The following is a 22,819-nucleotide window of genomic DNA, read 5'->3' as shown; positions in this document are numbered from 1 at the left end:
ACACTCGAATATATAAAACCGATTTCAAAAAAACCGACTTCTATAAATTCGACCTAATTTCGTAGTGTAGACATACCCTCAGAGACTAACCAATTTATTTGAGCATAAGCTTCCGTGAGCTACCAATGAAGTGAACTGTAGCTCACGAAAGCTTATGCTCAAATAAATTGGTTAGTCTCTAAGGTGCCACAAGTACTCCTTTTCTTTTGCGAATACAGACTAACACGGCTACTACTCTGAAATTTGTTATTGTACTGGTTAAACTGACTGCTTATTTTTAAGCTGTTAGGCACGTTTAGAGCAATGCTATAAAATACCATTTGGCCTTTGGACTTCAAAAAAGGAGGTTTTGGTAAAATGAGTGTCTTATGGTCTCCCATAATATTAATAATTTCTAATATTATTAATAATTCCAACATCTAGCAAATAAATACACAAACCCATTTCTCTCACATCTACAACCAATTGGCATTCTTATTGTACATAATAAAATAGAATACACCGTACCAGAATTTTTTCAGTATTGAGAGAAAGCAGAGATTCACAGGATGAAGACCCTCTTAGTTCACAGTCTGACTCATGGAAATGCAAAAGTGGTGAATCTGCAAAAACAAATATTTGAATTATCTCTGGATAGTCTACTTGAACTGTTATACTTAAGCAGGGTATAAATGTACAAGATCATGCAAATGCCATGTTTCCTAATGCCAACCCCACCTTTTAAAAATTCCTCTACAGGGCAGTCCCATAAAGTAGGACTGTTGATATGTTCCATACATCATGTTTGGTCCAGAAGTGATGACAAGAAGTGCAATAGCTGACATGAACTTTATTATACAGTTAGTTTCACTACTATTTCTGCCTATGGAGCTGACCAAAATTTGTGTGCAAGAGTAGTAGCACAGAAAAGCTATATGGGAAGAAAACCAGGAGGAGATGAGGGAGAGAAGGAAAAAAAACCATAAGGAGAAAGAAGTGGGAAAGTGAGTGGGAAAAACAGTGTATGTCAGTTTGAGACTATTTGGTCCCTCATTCCTTGAGCCAGCACATTTAGGTCCTAGGGAGAACCACTGGATGGGTCTACGTCCAGCCTTCAGATAGAGGAAAGGTGGCTGGTATGCTGGCCAGCAAAGAGTGGGGTGAAGACTGGAAAGGGATAGATGAGAAAGATTAAGGAGACAAAAGTAGAAAGAATGGTAAAAATAAGGGATGGGACACAAACACATGAAAAAGCAGTAGTTAACATGTTACAGTGAAAGGCACTATAGAAAGTCTAACATGAATAGAAATCCAAAAATGGGATACACCCAGAAAGAGTATGTAAATGGGGTGGGGAAGTGGGGGAGAGCAAAGGGAAGAAAAAAATAATACATTGCTTAATTGAAGAAATCAAAATAGAATCTCAGGCATTACAGAGTTTAATGACTACAGATACAAGAAACTCTGAAATAAAAAATCTTCTTCACCAGTGTCATAAATATAAAGGGAAGGGTAAACACCTTTAAAATCCCTCCTGGCCAGAGGAAAAACCCTTTCACGTGTAAAGGGTTAAGAAGCTAGGATAACCTCGCTGGCATCTGACCAAAATGACCAATGAGGAGACAAGATACTTTCAAAAGCTGGAGGGAGGGAGAAACAAAGTCTCTCTCTGTCTGTCTCTGTGATGCTTTTGCCGGGTACAGAACAGGAATGGAGTCTTAGAATTTAGTAAGTAATCTAGCTAGATATGCGTTAGATTCTGTTTCTTTAAATGGCTGAGAAAATAAGCTGTGCTGAATGGAATGTAGATTCCTGTTTTTGTGTCTTTTTGTAACTTAAGGTTTTGCCTAGAGGGATTCTCTATGTTTTGAATCTAATTACCCTGTAAGGTATTTACCATCCTGATTTTACAGAGGTGATTCTTTTACTTTTTCTATTAAAATTCTTCTTTTAAGAACCTGATTGCTTTTTCATTGTTCTTAAGATCCAAGGGTTTGGGTCTGTGTTCACCTATGCGAATTGGTGAGGATTTTCATCAAGCCTTTCCCAGGAAAGGGGGTGTAGGGTTTGGGAGGATTTTAGGGGGAAAGACGTTTCCAAGCGGGCTCTTTCCCAGTTATATATCTGTTATACGCTTGGTGGTGGCAGCAATAAAGTCCAAGGGAAAAAGGAAAATAGTTTGTACCTTGGGGAAGTTTTAACCTAAGTTGGTAAAAATAAGCTTAGGAGGTTTTCATGCAGGTCCCCACATCTGTACCCTAGAGTTCAGAGTGGGGAAGGAAACTTGACAACCAGTTTGAAATATTGAAGAAGGCAAAAGACTTCTACCACATGTGCAAGAAGCAAAATTAATCCTTTGCTTATCTACTGCAAATAGCAATGATTTAAAAAACATTTAACAGTGGAAATGCAAAAAACTCTATACGAGCCTTCTTGATTCAATTGTTAAGCTGTTGCTCCTCCACTTTACTATTGTAGGAAACATCTTACTTGTGTGTCCGTATTATAAAACGGAAACAAAAATGGTATAACCAGATAATTCTCTGCTCTTTGCACTTACTGACACTGAATTTAAAAAAAAAAAAAAAAAAGATCGACAGAACAAAAAGCAACACAATCTATTTATAAAATACAAGTTGGAACAGCAACTAAAAATTAGTCACTGCAAGTAGAAAATGAAGTTATAGTTCTAAATGAACCACAAAAGGGATGATTCTCATAACAAGAATTATATTAAAAAAGAAAAGGAATACTTGTGGCACCTTAGAGACTAACCAATTTATTTGAGCATAAGCTTTCGTGAGCTACAGCTCACTTCATTGGATGCATACTGTGGAAAGTATAAAAGATCTTTTTATACACACAAAGCATGAAAAAATGGGTGTTTACCACTACAAAAAATGGGTGTTTACCACTTCTCTCCGCCCACCCCACTCTCCTGCTGGTAATAGCAGAACCACTAACCACAACAGAACCACTAACCCAGGAACCTATTCTTGCAACAAAGCCTGTTGCCAACTGTGCCCACATATCTATTCAGGGGACACCATCAAAGGGCCTAATAACATCAGCCACACTATCAGAGGCTCGTTCACCTGCACATCCACCAATGTGATACATGTCATTATGTGCCAGCAATGCCCCTCTGCCATGTACAGTGGTCAAACTGGACAGTCTCTACGTAAAAGAATAAATGGACACAAATCAGATGTCAAGAATTATAACATTCATAAACCAGTCGGAGAACACTTCAATCTCTCTGGTCACGCGATTAGACATGAAAGTTGCAATATTGCAACAAAAAAACTTCAAAACCAGACTCCAGCGAGAGACTGTTGAATTGGAATTCATTTGCAAATTGGATACAATTAACTTAGGCTTGAATAGAGACTGGGAGTGGCTAAGTCATTATGCAAGGTAACCTATTTCCCCTTGTTTTTTCCTAACCACTCCCCCCCCTCAGAAGTTCTTGTTAAACCCTGGATTTGTACTGGAAATGGCCCACCTTGATTATCATACACATTGTAAGGAGAGTGATCACTTTAGATAAGCTATTACCAGCAGGAGAGTGGGGTGGGGGGAGAGAAAACCTTTTGTACTGGTAAACACCCATTTTTTCATGCTTTGTGTGTATAAAAAGATCTTCTGTCCTTTCCACAGTATGCATCCGATGAAATGAGCTGTAGCTCACGAAAGCTTATGCTCAAATAAATTGGTTAGTCTCTAAGGTGCCACAAGTACTCCTTTTCTTTTTGCGAATACAGACTAACATGGCTGTTACTCTGAAACCAGGAATTATACTGTTTGAGGAGTCCAAGATTCACAGATTTTAAGACCAGAAGGGACTACAGCGATCACCTAGTGTGACCTTCTCCCTAATGCATGCTATAAGGTTTCATCTGGTAATTCCTGCAACATGCCCAATCTGCATAAAGAATCAAGGTGGAGGGGTGGGGTGCCGTGCCATTACATCAGAAGTATTTATTATGCCAGCGAGCTACAATTCAACTACTTGTCATTTAGTGATTAAGTTATTTGTGTAAGGATACAACAGTAGTTCTCAAACCTTTGTACTGGTGACCCCTTTCACATAGCAAGCCTCTGAGTGAGACCCCCTTTATAAATTAAAAATACTTTTTTATATATTTAACACCATTATAAATGCTGGATGCAAAGCGGGGTTTGGGGTGGAGGCTGAAAGCTCGTGACCACACCATGTAATAACTTTGTGACCCCCAGTTTGAGAACCCCTAGGATACAAGGGGAAAAAATAGAATGGACTATCTGTTACAAACCACAGGATAGAGAGGACATTTAAAAAAAAATCCTGGACCAATTTACAAGATTCTCAAAACTCTAACATTACTGTACTCACAGAAAGAAAAGGAGTACTTGTGGCACCTTAGAGACTAACCAATTTATTTGAGCATGAGCTTTCGTGAGCTACAGCTCACTTCATCAGATGCATACTGTGGAAAGGACAGAAGATCTAAGGTGCCACAAGTACTCCTTTTCTTTTTGCGAATACAGACTAACACGGCTGTTCCTCTGAAACCTGTACTCACAGAGGAATTTCACTACCCATACATCTATAGGTTAATAAATACAGTCAAACTTGCATCAAATTGTTTCCTTGGTTACTAAGAAGACAACTTTACGAACCATAAAGTAGAGAATCCAACCAGAGGAGAAGCCATCCTGGATCTACAATATAGACAGGAACTGACTGAGAGCATGACAGCAGTAGGAAAGTTTGAGACAACCAGATCCTCTCAGCCAAAAGGGCAGTTTTTTCAATTATTGATTCATTTAACCACAACTGACAGATTTCTAAACAGCTGAGAATGGATTGATGTGCCACTGGTTTTAAAACTAGCATGGATATTGTTTCATAGTTAAATCAATAAGGAGTTGCTGTATGATGAATGCAGTCATAAGGAAGAAAAACTTTCAACTTAATGTTAATGTACCTGATATTATTAGTTCAACTAATCATGAACTACCATTTTACATGTTTTATTTTGCACAGCATCTTTCATACAAGCTGTATCCCAATCAGTACATCGAAATTTTTGTCTTCCAAACATCTCTCCATTGGAGAATTCTAACTCAGCCTGTCATATAAGTACCTATTTCATTATAAACATAAGAAACAGCAAGCCACTGATAAGCGACCTTATATTTATTAGGATCCAACCTGTAAACATACAAAAGTACCGACCTGTCTCGCCTGCAGGCTACATAGAACAAACAAAAAGAAAAGGAGGACTTGTGGCACCTTAGAGACTAACCAATTTATTAGAGCATAAGCTTTCGTGAGCTACAGCTCACTTCCTCAGATGCATATCGTGGAAACTGCAGCAGGCTTTATATATACACAGAGAATATGAAACAATACCTATTCCCACCCCACTGTCCTGCTGGTAATAGCTTATCTAAAGTGATTTCCAGCACAAATCCAGGTTTTCTCACCCTCCACCCCCCCACACAAATTCACTTTCCTGCTGGTGATAGCCCATCCAAAGTGACAACTCTTTACACAATGTGCATGACAATCAAGCTGGGCTATTTCCTGCATAAATCCAGGTTCTCACATCTCCCCCACCCCCATACACACACAAACTCACTCTCCTGCTGGTAATAGCTCATCCAAACTGACCACTCTTCAAGTTAAAATCCAAGTTAAACCAGAAGCAGGACAGTGGGGTGGGAATAGGTATTGTTTCATATTCTCTGTGTATATATAAAACCTGCTGCAGTTTCCACGATATGCATCTGAGGAAGTGAGCTGTAGCTCACGAAAGCTTATGCTCTAATAAATTGGTTAGTCTCTAAGGTGCCACAAGTCCTCCTTTTCTTTTTGCGAATACAGACTAACATGGCTGTTACTCTGAAATAGAACAAACAAACAGTGCTAAGAATTTTGTGTTTTATACTCTTCGAAGCAGGGACCAATTTTGTACTGTGTTTTTACAGCACCTAGCAAAATGGGGATGTGGTCCCTGACTAAGGGTCCTAGATGCTACAGTAATACAAACATCTAATCGTTTCCATTTGCTATAAGGTGGATGCTTTACATAAACAATTTAAAGGGCAGCAGTCTTAAGAGCATATCCAAATATATATATTTACACATACGGACAAAAATATTTATTTCACAAGTCTTTGCTAAACTTGTTTTAAACTTCTCTAAACAACCTTAACAGGATATACCAGTACACACATCACAGAACAACAACACTGGAAACTATGGAAGTCACAAGCTACAGTTACATAAATAAATCTGGCAGTTTCTCTATTACATTGGATTTTGTTTTTTCTATTTTTCATATTGCTATATTCATTTGGTTTTGTTTACATGTATTGCCTGTAAGTGATGCATTATATCTAAGTCAGAAAGGATGAACAAATAGACGCTTATGATCAAATATTATATTGAATGTCCTACAAAAACTTAAGTGTATGCAGAACTTTAGTCCCACTGATGGCTTCTCATGTGAGTAATGTTATGCACATGCTTAAACCTTTGCAAAATTAGGGTCTAAATTAAGCAGATTCTTTATTAACAAACAAAACAAACAGAACCAGTGAAACAATTATTAACTTTACCAGCAAGACAACTTTTTTTTTTAAACTGAATCCTATTCAACACACTAAAGAATAAGGAGCTGGCAAGTCTCCATACCACCAAATACACAATTCAGGCTTGCACAGGCTCTGTATTTGCACACTGCAAACCTGCCAGCTCTCTTTTCATTCATTTTGGATTAGAACCAACAACATCAGGCAAGAGGACTCGCACTTTCTGTCGGCCTTCTGAAAACTGAAAACTTTTTTCTTCGTGTAAGCTTATTGCAACAGACAAAGTCATGATTTGGTATCATCATTGATTATTTTTAATGTACGATACAACTCTAAAGTGTTCGCTGGGAATACAGTTTATACAAAAGATGCTGTAACAATAAGTTACGTTGCACATTTAAATCTTGATTATCTGAAGCTCAGTTATCCAAGAAAACAGGGCTGTATCAACAGCATTTCTTAAAATTAAAGGGCCAGAGCCTACAAATTTCTTCATGCTCATGGAGTTATGCCCAAACAAAGCAGCTGAGAGGATCTGAGCCAAAGTTCTAAAATTGATCAGTGTCCCTATGACAAGAGAAGAACCTGTGCTTTGTTTTTCCTGTTTTACTTTCAGTCACCTCCAGGGTCATCCCAGCCCCACAAAGCACAGAAAAGAAGTGAATTTCACTAGAAATGCCTTTATTACTCACAACCCTTCCTTGTGCAACATACAGTCAAAGAAGAGGAGAAGTCCACATCATCCCACTGCCTTCAGGTGACAGGTACCTAACACAAGTATTTACCGTTCACCTCATACGCTTGCCAGGCTCATGGCACGGTGGACATAGGGGTATGGCAGGGAGGCCAGCGCTGGCCAAGCAAAACAGGGCAAACCCACCACTCGTAAGCTAGGTGACTACAGGGGTAAGTAAGCCCCTTCCAGGGCTGGAAGAAAGGACCCCGGGGGCTAAGCTAGGTGACTACAGGGGTAAGTAAGCCCCTTCCAGGGCTGGAAGAAAGGACCCCGGGGGCTAAGCTAGGTGACTACAGGGGTAAGTAAGCCCCTTCCAGGGCTGGAAGAAAGGACCCCGGGGGCAGAGAGCAGCAAAGAATGACTGACAGCCACCGCCTCACAAGAGGCGTGGACAAGGAAGGACACGCTGCGCGTGCACTCACACTTGAGCACATGCCGCGCGCCTCCCCCCGCCACGGCCAACAACACGCCACGCGCCTCCCACGCGCACTCACTCCAGGTGACACGTCACCCTCACACAGAGGGGTCCTGGGACAAGGGGGAACCCCTCCCAGGAGGGATAGCTCAGTGGTTTGAGCATTGGCCTGCTAAACCCAGGGTTGTGAGTTCAATCCTTGAGGAGGCCATTTCAGGATCTGGGGCAAAAATGTCTTGGATGAGTTAACTGGGGATCGGTCCTGCTTGGAGCAGGGGGTTGGACGAGATGACCTCCTGAAGTCCCTTCCAACCCTGAGAGTCTGTGAACTCCTTGCCGCCTGCCTGGGGCGCCCCCTCCGCGGGTCCTTGCCCGGCGGCTCCCCCAGCAGGCAGCGGGGCAGGACGTGGCGCTGCCGGACCCGACTTACCGCACTCGGCCGAGTATTGTTCGTCCCAGTCCGGCGCCTGGGGGCAGCCCCCAGCCTGGCCCTGCCGCTGCTGCCGGTGCCGCTCCTGCTTGAGCAACGACAGGGCCGGGTACTGCTCGCTCAGGTCCAGCGCCGCCCGCGCCGCCCCCAGCAGCACGAGCAGCCCCAGCGCAACGGTGCCCCAGCAACAGCGGCAGCAGGTCCCGCTGGCAGATGCCATCGTCTCAGCGCGCGTGCGCCCCCCGCACTTGCATGTCCAAGGTGGTGCCTTGCTGCCGCGCCCCCCGCAGCGACAGGTGGGGGGGGAGGGGAAACTGCGGCCTCGCTCCCTTATGGGACTTGTAGTTTCCGGCCGTTGCGCCCCTTGAGCGAGCACAGTCTGAAAACTACAGCTCCCATGACGCCCTGCGCGGCGCCTTTCCTCCCCATCAGCCTGACCTGGGAAGCGAGGCAATTGGAAGCGGACGGTTCCTCCTGCAACGGCCCCTCGCCAGCGATGGGGGAGCCCGGCGGCGGCGGCTACAAGTGCGTCGAGTGCAGCCAGGAGGCTCCTGAGCTCTACAGGGACTATCAGCGCGGGGTGCTGCGCATCGCCATCTGCGTGAGTGGGCCGGGCCGGGCCGGGCCGGGGGGCGGTCCGTGGGGTGGGGAGGGCTGGAGTGGGGGTCGCCCGGGCTCGGGCCCTGTCTCGGTTCGGGGGCTAGGCGTCCGGCCCCCTGAGCGCTCTCCGGGACGGGTATTTTAGCGACCGGCCCCTTTGCTTTCTGCATTGTACGTACAAACACGCACCCCCTCGCCGCGTCCGCAGCACGGGCAGCCTTCCAGCTCCCCCGGGGCAGCCCCTGTGGGAGCGGCGCTGTGGCCGGGATCCCCCCGGCTGAGTAACCCGGCACCGGCGCTCTGTCCCTTGTCCTCCTCTCCTCCCCCTGCCCCCTTACTAAATACAGGTTGCTCCAGGAGGTCGTGCAGTGTGGTTATTCTTGGTCCCGCATCTCTTTAATCTCTCATTCCCGCAAACCCACCAAATCCCCTCAGTCTAAATTGTGTTTTGTTTTCTGTCTAGTTCCTCCTCGTCCTCCTGCAATCCCCTCCAGCCCCCAATAGGCAGGCCCTGTGTTTGGAGTGGATCTTTCCTCTTCCCCTCAGCTTGGTGGCCAGTCAGTTTTAGTAACAGGTGTTTTCGAAGAGCAGATTCTAATAGATTGGGTCCTAAGTGCTGGCTGGCTGTGCCTAGTTCAGGGTATTCTCATGCCACCAGACCTCACAGTCTCATACTAAAGTCAGGACTATCTTGCGAAGTGGGCCCATTCCTCATGTCTGGGTTTCATGTGTTTCAAAACCTAGACCTGAAGGTTACTCAGTAGTGCCTTGAATGAGATTGGGAGGCAGCCTGCCTCAGTACCAAGGTTAGAATGGTGGTCACTTTTATGTGCATTTGAGAACTGTTATAATTACTACTTCATATCCCAGTCTTTAATGTCTGCATTAGAGGCCGTACATACCAAGCAGTACCTATTTGAGGAGTATTTCTTTTTTTACTATTATGAATATTTAACCTTTTTTCTTGGCAATTGGCCTCCAAAACTCCTCACTTTGTCCAGTGCATTTCATTGGCATTAAAAGGCTTACTCAGATGTTCCCAAATGTTCTTACTGACTTCATAGTTAAAGTTGAAATATCCTTTCTGTTTTAAGGACTGTTTTAGACCTTTCCTTATTTATAGCTTTCAGTTTTTGGTAGTACTTACCTGTGTTCTTGTTGCCAATGGTTTGTTTATGGGTATTTCTAGTAGTGGGTGAAAAAATAGGGTCACTTACAGAATTGTATGAAAGACTTTGATTTTGATTTTTGGTTTTGAAATGGAAGTACCTGGAAGTGTGCCTCAATTACCCCTTGTTTTTCATCCATGTTTATGTTATGTCCCAGTACAGCCCCTGAACTTGTCTATTCCTTGCAAATCAGAAAAAATTGCTGGTGGCACATTCTGTAGAAAAATGTTTATGCTAAAAAATTACCCTTGTTAGAATTTCATTGTTATTACTGGGTATATAGCTCATATATTTTTGCATGATATTTGGGCTCTTGGCAACTTGAGGAGAAATAAAGCAATGTAACTTGCCACCTGCCAACCCCTAAATTTGTAACTAAACTCCAAATGATGGGCACGCAACACAAAATAGTTGAGCAGGGAATTTGGACAAAATGTACAATAACTTTAAGTGTTCTGTCACTTCAGTTTTATGCTTGGCAATTTCTGATATTAATAGTAAACAGCATATACAGTAAACACCTGCTTTGTGAAGGTCTTCGATTAGTTCTGGGTTTTAAAAAGTAGTGGTTAACATAAGCTGAGATAGAACAGAGAGAGAGTGTCTTTCTTGACCTAGAAGAGGCTGAACGCTAGGCAGAGATAAATTATTGATTATGATGGAGAAAGTTGACATTCCCATCCTCTTCTTCTCCTACTAGAGCAATCAATTAATGATCAAACAGCTGCAAGCATGCTCAGAATCTCTCCAGACTCATTAGAAATGTGCACAGTTCAGTAGATCTCTCAGAGCAAAGACAAGGCATTATAACTGAGATTTCTGCAGGTCTTAAAAATGCACATTGCAATGATAGATTGACATTTCCCTTCCCTCCCTTGGTTTTAGTGTTTCCTAAAGATGGTCAGACTGTGGATTTGCCTGATCTTACATTGCAGAAGTTGAAACCTGCACCCAGAAGTATCCTTATTCATTGTAAATCAGTTTGATGGATTGATGATTGCTGTATCCAGATGCAAAAAGTTCATTCAAGTGCCCGGTGGCCTCTCTGTGCATCAGGACCCAGGATACAAGGTGTTAGATAATCTCTGCAAAGCAGGGCAAGGTCTCTGCAATATGCCTTTTTCACTGATCCCGAGAATCATGCAAAAGATGGCATGGAGAAAGCCGCAGTGATTCTGTTTATGCTAGAAGAGTCTATTTCTCTGTTGCCTGATTAACATAGAGTTGGACCAGCCAATGTGTCTACCTCACAGAGAAGGTCAGCTGTTGCCAAAACTTATCCTCCATCCCACACCAAATAGGTTCAAAATGGATACTTGGATGAGGTAAATATCACATTTACAGAGCCTGGAAAGTAGTCAACAAATAGAACTTGTTCTACAGACCGAAGCAAAGTCAATGGTTTAATTACCACATTAACCAAATGCAACATAGCTTTGAATTCCTCCAGCAAGGGTTTAATGTTGGTGTATGAGATTGTCCAAGCAAAAGATCAAGTGTCTGTGTTGTAAGGTCTCAGCATGTTCAAAAACAGGAAGTTTTATCAAACCCGGACATGCTTCCTTAAGGCAACTACCCTATTTCTAGCCCCAAAAGGCTATACAGCACAACCTTGGAATTTCATTCTGGTCCTAAAAGAATTGACTTGAATCCCTATGGCAGGTGTCATTATACTTTCTATCTATTAAAGCAGGTTTTATAATAATTAGCTCTAATCAAAGGAGCTTTTGAAGTTGGGAGCCTTCTTAGATGAGACCCACTATTGTATTGTTGTTCGGAGAGGTAGTCCTCACAACTGTCATAATTTAGTCACAAAGTAAATTCAAGAAATAGTCTTCCTTCCATCAAGCATCATGGCTCACACTGTAAGAGCACAGTTAAGGACAAAGAAGTCGTGTCTCCACTAATGAGATCTACTGGCCATGTGACCATCCATAGATAAATGCACCAAATTCTACTGAAAAATGGCAATTGATAACCAATATGTAGAAGTCTTCTCTATACCTCATTGGCCCCAGTGAAGATAGAGGATATATGATTTCCTTTATCTTGGGTGCCCATAGTTAAAGGGTGATCCTGCTTCCCATCCTGGAGACATACTGCAAAGAAAGTAAAGGGAAGTTGTCAAGGTTTGACAATGCCCAAAAATTGAGAGAGAATTTCTGTTTTTGTAAACATACCTCTTTGGAAGGAAGGAAGGAAAGAGAAGGTAGGGAAACTCCTAGCCACATTTAAAAGGAGGGCTTCAGTGGGGTAAAAATCACAATCCTAGGTGGCACCGCATAAGCAATTCAAGGCACTTTTATGTAATTCAACCAGTCTCTCCCTCACACTTTAAAATAAAACAGCTGGATTAATTGAGCAATACACACACAATCTGCAGTTAGTTTTTATGCAGTTAAAATTTAATTGAAAAGCCATTTTTTAAAGCAGCAAGGAGAGAAAAAGCAGGAATGAGGGCTAAGTATTCATTTGGTGGAACTGGGGCAAAGAAGCTGTCAGGAATCCAAAAGCAACACTGAAAATAAAAGAAAAGGAGGACTTGTGGCACCTTAGAGACTAACGAATTTATCTGAGCAAAAGCTTTCGTGAGCTACAGCTCACTTCACTGAATGCATCTGATGAAGTGAGCCGTACCTCACGAAAGCTTATGCTCAGATACATTTGTTAGTCTCTAAGGTGCCACAAGTCCTCCTTTTCTTTTTGCGGATACAGACTAACACGGCTGCTACTCTGAAAACTGAAAATAAAATAGGTTGTGTTATCATTCTTATTTACGTAATTCAGCAGATTTATGTGGTAGTAGAAGTGTTTTCCTACAATTAGTCTGAGGGAGTTCATGCAAATCGGGCCTCTAGCAGGATAAAGGCAGAGGATTTAACTTCAATACAATCTAAGACTCAAATAGTCTAATTTAATAATAAGCAATTCCCTTTTTATAATGCATCTTATCTGTGCAAGATGGCTGAGGAAGGGTGATTAATTTACATACTTCAGCAGTTATTGCAGACTATTTAATTTGTCAAAACACCCAGCCATGGTTTTGTGATGTGACAAGTTTTTGTTCCTGCTAATCCTCTTTCTGTTGTGTTCTATGTATAGCATGTGTTGGTGGTGACAGACTAGAACTCCTCATCATGATGCTACATTGGCTGTTTCATATGTTTTGTGTGTGTATATCGTTTCCAGAAGCTGCAAAGTAGAAAACCCACAGTTGTCATCAAAATTGCTATTTATTGGTGCATGTTCACAGCAGCCTCCTCATAGGAATCCCTGTTGGGATTTCTGGGTCCCCAGTCTGGGTAGGGTGGGATGGGATGGTATTTCTAAACTGCGTGCAAATCATTCACTAACACCATGCTGCCTGTATCCTTGACCCAGGCATTTGCTTAGTTGACCTTCTTCAGTGTAGAGTCTTTCTGCGTGTCCCCTTACTTTGGCTCTGTCATCCTTTTCTTCTTTGTTGGCTCCAAATAGAGAAGTCTCTCCTAGAGTTCCACTTATGCATCCATGTTCTAAAGTTTTGTGCTTTTAATGCGAACCTGGGGGCACCTGGCATGTCTCTCCATCAAGCACCTACACTATTCCCTTGTGCTCAGAGGTGAGTTCATTTTGCTTCTGACTGTCCAGAGTTTCTGTGAACACCACTCCAAACAGTTCTTTATAAGTTTCTTGTGCTACACCAGCCTGAAGCTTGTGTAAATTAATGCCTTTTCAAAATGCTCTTTCATGATTCGTCTTTAAAAGAAAAAAAAAATGAAATGAGACATTGCATTTAATTAGAACTGTAATCTGTTCCATGGTAGATTTCACACTCTATTAAATGGTCGTTACATTCATCAATTAATTGTATCCTTTCTTCCATCTCTCTGACTTTTTAATTTCAAGCCTATCAAACTGCTGGTTAATTGAGTCAGTTTTTGAATCCAATACCTCTAACTCTGTCCTACTACATAATCCCATATAACATTCTCTTCTCTGATCCAAAATGCGGTTCCCTTAGAACCTGGCCAAAATATACTGGCTGGGGGGGGGGGGGGCATACCTCTAACACGAAGTCTTGTGATTCGTTGCTCCTGATGGTGGCTTCACTACTGATGGGGACAGGTTTCTGGTGCATTTCATTAACTGTTTTTGGATTCTTAAACTCTCCAGCAATAACAGGATTAAAAATGGAGGTTCCTGGCCAATGGGAGCTGTGGAGGCAGGGCAGGGGTGGAGGCAGCACACAGAGTTGCCTGCCACGCCTCCGCCTAGGGGCCACAGGGACTGGTCGCTGCTTGTGGGGAACTGCCTGAGGTGAGCACCTCCTGGATTCGGCAACCCACATTCCCTCTCGTGCCCCTGCCCCGCACCCCCAGCTGCACCCAAAAGCCTCTCAGAGCCTGTGCTCCACACCCCAACCCTCAGCCCTGCACCCCTCCTCCCCCACACACCCACTCTGAACCCCTCGTGGCTGTTCCTCTGCCTAGGAGCAGCATGGACATGTTGCCGCTTCCGGGAAGCCCCATAGGGAGCCTGCCGGCCCCCTGCCAACCAGACTATAAACCAGACTTTCTATGAAGATTATAAATGCTAGTTTATAGAGCTTTCCAGCTGGGACAGGGCCAAATAACACAACGCTTACTATATTGTGAAAGGGCTGCACAGCAAAGAAAAGGGTTCTTTTCCCCAGCATTGTGTCTTAGTTCAGAGTAGAAAGCTATCTTTATTTACGTTACAGAAATTATTGCAATGTAAGGTTAGGTTTTTTTAAAAATATAAATCGGCCATGCTCAAATAACAAGCCTTAGCAGGCTGCTGGTGCATTCCTTAGATGTTTGAAAGCACTTAGTTGTCTCTGCCTGAGATGGCACACAATACCATGTAGTGCACCAAGGTGTAATTTATTGTTATGTATATAAATCAAAACTTTATTTTAGAACATATAAAAATAGCTGATATCTTTTATTTGGTTGGGATGGGAAACCAACTGAAAGCTTGAACGCCAGGATAAAAAAATGGAGGTAACTTTTTTGCCTGAATTAAAATCCATTGAAAATAGGGGCTTTATCACAGAAATCCTGACATAACTTTAAGAAATACTTGGATGCCACTATAGTGTTGCTGTGCTAAACAAGTAAGAACAGCAGATTTTTAAATAAACTCATGCTAGTTTGCTTGTTTTTACAACTTGTAACTTCGTTAATTTCAGAAATCCTGCCAGAAACCTGTGGACAAGTACATTGAGTATGATCCTGTTATCATCTTGATTAATGCCATCTTATGCAAAACACAGGCTTACAGGCATATTCTTTTCAATACACAGATAAATGTAAGTTGCTGGATTTTTTTCCCCTCTTTGGCTTTGTACAAGATGTATGAGACTAATGACAAGTAAATAAGAATCACAGTGAAAACAAGATTTAGTAGCTGCCCTAAGATATTGGTTGGTTTTTTTTCTCCTGCCCCTCCACAAGTCCAAGAAAGTTTAACTACTATTTTGTTCTCTGCCCAAGTTAAGGGTCTAATGCTATAAACAAAGCAAGTGGAATACCAAACTTTGTAGCTGCTGCTAGGAGAGCTACAGTCCAGGTAGAGTTAGTAAACACAGCTATCGTAGTAAAGATATTGCTTACAAGAGTTAAAAACTTACTTTTGTCAGAAGAGTGATCACACGTGATTTGGAATACACACAAGGAGCAGAGCTGTTGAACAAGAAGGGGCCATATTTCAGTAGTCAGTTTTCTGACCAGAGCCATTGGAAGAGGTCCACTTCTGCTGTAAATTGCTAATTACAATCTCTACTGGAAATGTCTCTTTAAATTCAGCAGTAGTATAAGGTACAATACTAACATATTACTATACTAGAAAAGACTAGTATTACCCTCTTACAGGCTTCCTCTGCTGTAGTAAAATAAGTTACAAAAATTATTATGGCGAAAGATGATGATGGCTTGCATGTTAAGAATCACTGATGCATAAGTACCCAGGGTGAAATGCCCTAGAAAGAGCTAAAGCTGTCATGCAAAATGACTGGACCCAGAGAGCTGTTGAGAGGTTTAAAGCACTTTGTGTGGGTTAAAGCACTTTCGTGTGTCTGGCAGTTGAAATTCTGAAGATCCTATGTGCAGGTCTACACAGTACAACAATGCATACAGGAAGGGTGTGAATTGTAAAGTGCACCAAAGTGTTGCATGCTAACTGGCCAGTGTAAACCCTGCTGGCGCGCCTAAAAGTTCCCTCTAAAACTTTTAATGCACACCAGCAGGGTTTACATAGGCCAGTTAATGCACAACACTTTGTGTGCACTTTAGAATTCACACCCTTTTTAGTACACATTATCGCATCATGTAGAGAAGCCCTTTGTGCTGCAGAGCAGCTGCACAAAAGGAAAGTTAGTCACTCAGGGTCCAGGTCACTCAGGAAAGTTAGTCACTCTTTCTAGGCCATGTGATCTTGGTGAGCAATTGTGGATTAGTGGTTTCCCAGGTGAGAAGTGCAGGAGCTGAAGGGTGAAAAGGAGCATGGAGTTTAAGCAATAAGACTTTGGCAAAATACCTGCTTCTGGGAACAGGATAGAGATGTCTTACCTGAGGCTTCTGGAAGGGCTTATCTACATTCAGAAATTGCACCAATGTAACTGAAATTGGTTTAGTTAAACTGGTGTAACTCTTATGACTTAAACCTGGCTTGTAGCAGTTTTGCTTGCACCTGTAAAATTATACAACTGGTTTTTAACTGATATAAGAGAATCCACACAAAAGTTGCACCAGTTTATCACACTTTTAGTTATGCAGGCACAGCTTTGTGTGCAGATCAGGCCTAAGAGGGATTTGTCTATGAATATCTCCGCCCAAGGAAGCAGGACTTGTAAACCAACTGACCACGCTAAGAAAATATCTGACTCTTATCTCTCTGATTTCGGCTCTGAATGGGAAACAGACCTCAAATTCTGATACTGCTCAGCAAACAGTCCATGCAGCATGGGGAGATAGCAGGGCATCCCACTGAGCTCTTCTCCCCACGGGGCTGCTTTGCCTTTCCTGCCACTGGAGTCCCAGTGCTGCTGCCTGCTTTGCAGATCATCCACCAAGGTTTGGGGTGGGGCGTGGAAGCAGAGGCAATGCATGGGACTCCAGCAGCAGGAAAGGTGAAGCAGCCCCATGGAGGTGGGAGGAGGAGGAGCTCAGCCAGCCGCCCTGCTGCTTCCTGCTCCCTGTGCTGCAGGGACACAGAGAGCCACTGCTGGGGTGGGAGGGTGTGTTCTCCTTGTTTCTGGGCATCCTGAAAAATCGGGGGGGATGTGACCCCCCCCAACCTTTCATCTGTTCGTCCCTCCTCCCTGCACTAACCACAACTATACGTCACCTCTGCGTGTGGGCTGAGCTGGGGGTGGGGCTGGAGCCATGGAGAGCTATGCTTTGTGCTCCCAGTGGTCCCCAGAGCCCACTGCCCCACCTGGCCTCGTGCTCTCTGCCCCAGAGCCCACTCCCCGGTCTCATGTCCTCCCCACCCCATCCTTCGGTGCCAGTCCCTGGAGCCCTTTCTGGCTTCTTTCCCTCCCCAGTCCACCTCCAGTTACCTTCTTCTGCCACATCCCAGCCTCCCTCTATCTTCCCCCAGGGCTGCTATCTGAAGTCTCCTTGGTCCCTCCCACAACCCAGAGCCTCCTTCCTGCCCCTCTGCTATCCCAGTCTCCAAAGGGGCTTCACACCACTAGCTGGACCATAGTCCAATAGCTTCACATCCCACATCCTGGCTCCGAGCTGAAAAGTACACGTTCATACCCTGTTTTGCTGCCCAGATCCCAGCCCATACCCATTCCTCCATCTCTGCCACTTGGCTCAATTGGGGGCATGGAGAAACGGAGGGGGGGGCAAGCAGCAATGCCAGGTGGCTCAGACCAGCCCCATGCATCCTGTTTTCAGATTAGGGAAATACGGTCACCTAACTTTGCTGGCTGGCAATTGTGGGGTGGGGTGGGGGGGGTAGGGAGGGAGCTGGCTGGAGGTCTGGACCTTGACTATACTTTGACCAAGAAATTTGGAACTTGACAAAAAATGGAATACCCCTGAACTAGGCTGATAGTCACCTCCCTAGTTGAGTTTTCTTATTGCTAGTGGTGGAAGCTCACTTTATTTATAAACCAGGCACATTAGATATGGATACACATGCCCTGGTCTGTGTGGGTTTTTTTGTTTTTGTTTTTTTTTTTAAGTCACATTTTTCAGGTGATACTTTAAGCTCTGTTTGAGACACCGAATTATGCTTGTATTGAGCCCCCTTTTCCCCCTCCACATCCAAACACACTCATGTACCACAACTTTATGCTTTCTTCTGCCCAGAGCTGCTCATATGACTTGCCACGCCCAACCTCTCCAATCGGGCTAATATGTTAAAGCAGCTAATTGTTATTAAAACGTGTGCTAATCTAGTAGAACTGAACCAAAGTCATTTGTTTCTATTCCTGAGCAAAAGTAATAAAGCTACCTCAGCTGTGTGCCTAGAGATGCTAAGAGATGACCTTGAATTAAAAATATTTGATACTGATGCTGTCAACATTCTTTCATATCAGATTCATGGGAAGCTTTGCATATTTTGTTTGCTTTGTGAAGCTTATCTCAGGTGGCTGCAGCTACAGGATTCAAGCCAAAACACAGACCCTGATGACTTAATCAGATATGCTAAAGAATGGGATTTTTATAGAATGTTTGGAATTGCTTCTTTAGGTGAGAACTATGATTATTTCATATCACTTTCAAATAATCTTTTATATTAAATCTTAAAGATCAATACATTGAGGAATTTGCTAGCACAAAATGCATGCCATATTCTACCCTAGAGGTGGCTGAGTGATCTGTGATAGATTTATATATAGACAGTCTAAAACATTTCTGTGGTCCTTCAGGGAAAAATAGCACTACATAAGTTACTTCATTTATTCATATACTGTTTCCTGTATTCCTTTAATGCCACTGTACATGGCAATCACCTGATTACAGTGCAGTCTGGTGTGATCAGCATTAAATATCCATACCAGAAGATGACAGTATTTCAGAATATTAAGTCTGAATAGGCATCCATTTACATGGTGTTGTTTATAAGGGGTAATGGACAGCTATGCCTTATTCCAAAGACTGAACTTCTAGGATATTAGCAGCATGCTGCATTTTATGTAAGATTTAATTGATTCAAATATCAGTTAATAAACAGGTTCTGCCACGTGCTATGTCTTATTTTAGGTTGCCCACCATAACATTTTAATGCCAGTTGCCTTTCCACATGTTGACAGATCAGTCCCAAATATATTACTTCTACTAATAGGGTGCATTAAACAGGTTATATTTAGTTCAAGTTTCTCATTTGTCCTATTCTAAAAATGTTAAGAAACTTTAGGAAATGTTGTATGGATTCTCCATTGCTAGTTTATTTTACATGCCATTGAAAAAGGAAAGAAAACTAAAACCACTTCTTGTGACTGGCCAAATGTTATTTTTATTCTTTTGCTGGAGAGGCAACTAGCAACTGGAAACATAAATTCCTTACATATTGATTCCCTGCAAAGCTTATTCCTAGAGTTGGAGTGATATTGACAATGATGATTATGAAAATAAACAGTAACCAGGAAAAAAAAATTTTACTTCTGAACTTTAAATAAATTTTTAAAAACATTTGCCAAATTGAATAATGACAAACCTGGGAGCTAGGGAAGAGATGTTGTTTCCAAGCTTCTAAAAGTGTATTTGAAACAACAGAAGGGAAAATAAAAATTTAACTTTTTTTAAAGTATATTTAAATCCTTGTGGTACTGCTGTGTAATTCAGACACATCTAATAGAACCATAAGGATTTTCTCAACTTTGAAGTTTAATACCTTCAATCTAGGGGTGTAGCTATGCTACCAAAAACTAAATTGTAATTCATCACCTGTGCACATCCTCAGCAAAAAGTGCTACTGTAGATGAGGATTGATGTTCATATTGCTGTATCTAACCTTGCTCCGAGCAGGCTTTTATTAAAGGGTGGTAAAAGTGCCTCTGAGCTCGGTCTTCGCTAGCACTTTCTCCAGTGCTACCATTGCTGGAGCGGCACTGATGGTGAATTAACCCAAATGTACTAGTGTAGGGAAGGCCTAGTAATTCAGTAACACCTTGAGCCTTTGTGTTCTTCCCTGAGCCAAAAGATTCTTTGTTGCTAAGCTTTCAGGGAATATAAGTAATGATGACATTGGCTTACAGGGTAAAGACTAGCTGAAAAGACAGGCTGTATTTAGGAAGGAAAAATAGAAATAGAGGAAAGTTTGCACGTTAATTTTCCTGTGATGTGTGCAGTCATATAGATAAAAGTGACTGAATCCTTTTGATGGAGATTGGGCTGGTTTGGGTTACTGGTAGAATGAGTCATGCTTGGTTAGGCTAATAAAGATGTATGGTGGGTGTTGAGGCAATGAGAGGATGTTTTGTTCATGACTGATTATAAAATTTTATTTAAATAGTCAGAAGCTCAATTGTATTTGGCACTTGTCATTTTCACAAAGATTAATCAAGAAAGGTTTTGATTTGGTGTGTCATGCTGTTTTTTCTCCCATTTTCCACTCAGAACAAACGGCATTTTTGGTTGGCATCTTTACTGCCCTTTGGCTAGCAAGACCTGAGAGCCTGAAAACAAAGTCAGACTTCATCTTTCTTCTGAAAGCCCTGTTGTTGTCTAGCTATGGAAAACTTCTACTGATTCCTGCTGTTATTTGGGAACATGACTATACGCCTTTGTGCCTCAAACTCATAAAAGTATTTGTCCTGACATCAAACTCTCAAGCGATTAGAGGTACTTTTCTGCTTCTGTTTTATTAGTATAATATCTCTTAAATGTAAGAGATACTGTTACAAGTTACCACTACACATTGTTCTACTTATATTTTCAGTGATTTAAAAAACCAATCTGTTTAATTTCTGAAGTATTGTTGAAATAGGGGTGGCTTGTTTGGTGTGGCTTTTTTTAGCCTAAAATTTTGACACTGGACCTTTCATAAAAAGTGAATGAAGCAGAAAATGTGTGTAGAAAACTTTAAACTTATCTCAGAATAATTATCTCTGTAGATGCAAATCAGTTACAAATTGAGGCACGCAGTGTGGGTCACTCAGACATAGAAAGTAGAATTCATGATTTGTGTAACATTGTAACATATTTAGTTTGATTTTCATCATTTTTACTGAAGTTGAAAATTGTATGTTAGCTTTTAAGGAGGCATTTTCTTCCCAGCTGTGCATGGAATCTTAAAAGAATCTTTTCTGTGTGACCTGTTTAAATGTACATATTGATATAATGCTTCACACAAACTTTCCATCAACTTCAATTATTGGACATACTGAGCATTTTGTTTTGTTTTCTTTTGCAGTTACCGTGAATTTAAGCCAAAAGCTCACTTTGCTGGCCATCTTGAGTGGATTCATTTTGGAAAATGGTGTAGTCTACTTCTTCCAGAGAATGGGATGGAATGTTTGAAAAGCAGTCCAGTGTCCATTTTCTAAATCTTGGATTATGTTAAAAATCTAAAGAAAAACCAACATGGTACATTCTCAAAGATAATCCTCCTGCAGCAAGCCTCAAATCGGCCTCAAATAGTTTATATGAACAAAAACTTTCCATGATGATTGACTGGAAACAGTTATATGATTTAAAATGAGAAATTCCTGTAGTCTGGCTACAATGTGTTATACCAGAAAACTTCAGTCTGAACTTGCTTACGTTCCCACCAAAAATACAAGTGTGCTGCTACCCTCACAGCTTTCATAGATCCAGCTGTAACAGGAAAATGGATGCTAAAAATTTCAGTACTACCACCAATCGCTACTTCGGATGTTTTTTCAGAAGGAGCTGGATGAGAGATTTTCCTTAGAAGGGAAAAGGAGTAACTGCAAAAATTGAAACGGGAAAACAAAACCAGTACTTTCTAAAAGAGTCATGAACAGATAAAGAACTAAGTACGGCCAGAATCGACTGTTCTGTTATACAGTACAATTACCATGGACAGACTAAGCTTCACTCTTGGATGTTTTCGAAACAAGCAAAACAATAAAGGAGCTATTTTAATCTACAAAATTTAATATTTGTGACTGTTTTAAAGGACTGTTGAAAACCCTAAATGTGTGTCTTTCTTTCTTGAAAATTGTTTAGAAAGGCTTCCTATTGTTTCATTTAAAATCGGTTTAGGTTTAATTTAAAATTTCCACCTTCGCTATTTGATGGGGTTTAAAGGGGACATCAACAACAAACCAACCTGTGTGGTAAAATTGATTTGAAGTGGTCTAACACATAATATAGGTGAGATCCTAACTTGCTGTAAATAGGCCAGCTGAAATCTGGCCTATGCCTTTAAGAAAAAATACTTTACAATGCTTCAGAAACTACTCCTGGGAGGATTCTGTGCCAAAAAAAATTAAAAAATCTGAAAATTTTATTTGTCAAAATAATACACCTGTAGCAACAACAGTTTCAATTGTTTTGGTAAGTTGTTTAAACTACACTACAGAAAAAATTCACTGACTAGTCAGCATTTCCTAAACATATGAAAGTTAAGTTACAAACACTTAGTAACGAATACCCTGCATTCTAGCTATAATCCTGGATTTTCATTTAAATTGCATTACAAAACACTAAGGAGCCAAAAAAAAGATTGCTCAGACTTTCACACATGAAAGTCCTACAGTTTTGCTAATCATTGTCCTAGCCCTGGTTCTGGTTGTCCTTATGTTTTATTGGCTGTTTGGTAAATGTTTTATTTGCCCTTTGTTGTTTTTGTTTTGTAGGGGAAGTAAAACAAATCCTGAACTGTAATCTAACCCCATTGTGCCACTTTCACACAGGAAAAAAGAGAAAAAGCACATAGATTTTCCTAGCTGATTCCCTTACTGTCATTTATAGGGCTTT

General features: G+C 41.7%; 2 protein-coding genes across 10 annotated transcripts in view; one reads left to right on the top strand and one right to left on the bottom strand.

Moving 5' to 3' along the window:
* TTC13 (tetratricopeptide repeat domain 13) overlaps positions 1-8,433 on the bottom strand; it is a 98,164-nt gene extending 89,731 nt beyond the window's left edge. For all 9 annotated transcript variants that reach the window (XR_012158142.1, XM_073338030.1, XM_073338027.1 and 6 more), the window contains exons 1-2: positions 8,143-8,433; positions 508-602 (exon numbers count right to left, since the gene is read on the bottom strand). Coding sequence is in view for 8 of the 9 variants with exons in the window: in XM_073338030.1 (XP_073194131.1) it covers positions 508-602; positions 8,143-8,362 (315 nt within the window). In the remaining variant the exon portion in view is untranslated. The remainder of the gene's footprint in view (positions 1-507; positions 603-8,142) is intronic.
* A 77-nt stretch (positions 8,434-8,510) lies between these two features.
* On the top strand, positions 8,511-22,035 carry ARV1 (ARV1 homolog, fatty acid homeostasis modulator). Its single transcript, XM_073338020.1, has 5 exons — positions 8,511-8,743; positions 15,106-15,225; positions 18,469-18,622; positions 20,492-20,716; positions 21,288-22,035. The coding sequence occupies exons 1-5, from the start codon at positions 8,540-8,542 to the stop codon at positions 21,392-21,394; spliced, it is 810 nt and encodes a 269-aa protein (XP_073194121.1). The 5' UTR covers positions 8,511-8,539; the 3' UTR covers positions 21,395-22,035.
* The last annotated feature ends 784 nt before the right edge of the window (positions 22,036-22,819 follow it).

This window comes from Lepidochelys kempii, chromosome 3 (genome assembly GCF_965140265.1).
Source record: "Lepidochelys kempii isolate rLepKem1 chromosome 3, rLepKem1.hap2, whole genome shotgun sequence".
Classification (NCBI taxonomy): Eukaryota; Metazoa; Chordata; order Testudines; family Cheloniidae; genus Lepidochelys; species Lepidochelys kempii.
This window is presented reverse-complemented; position numbering and strand designations above follow the sequence as displayed.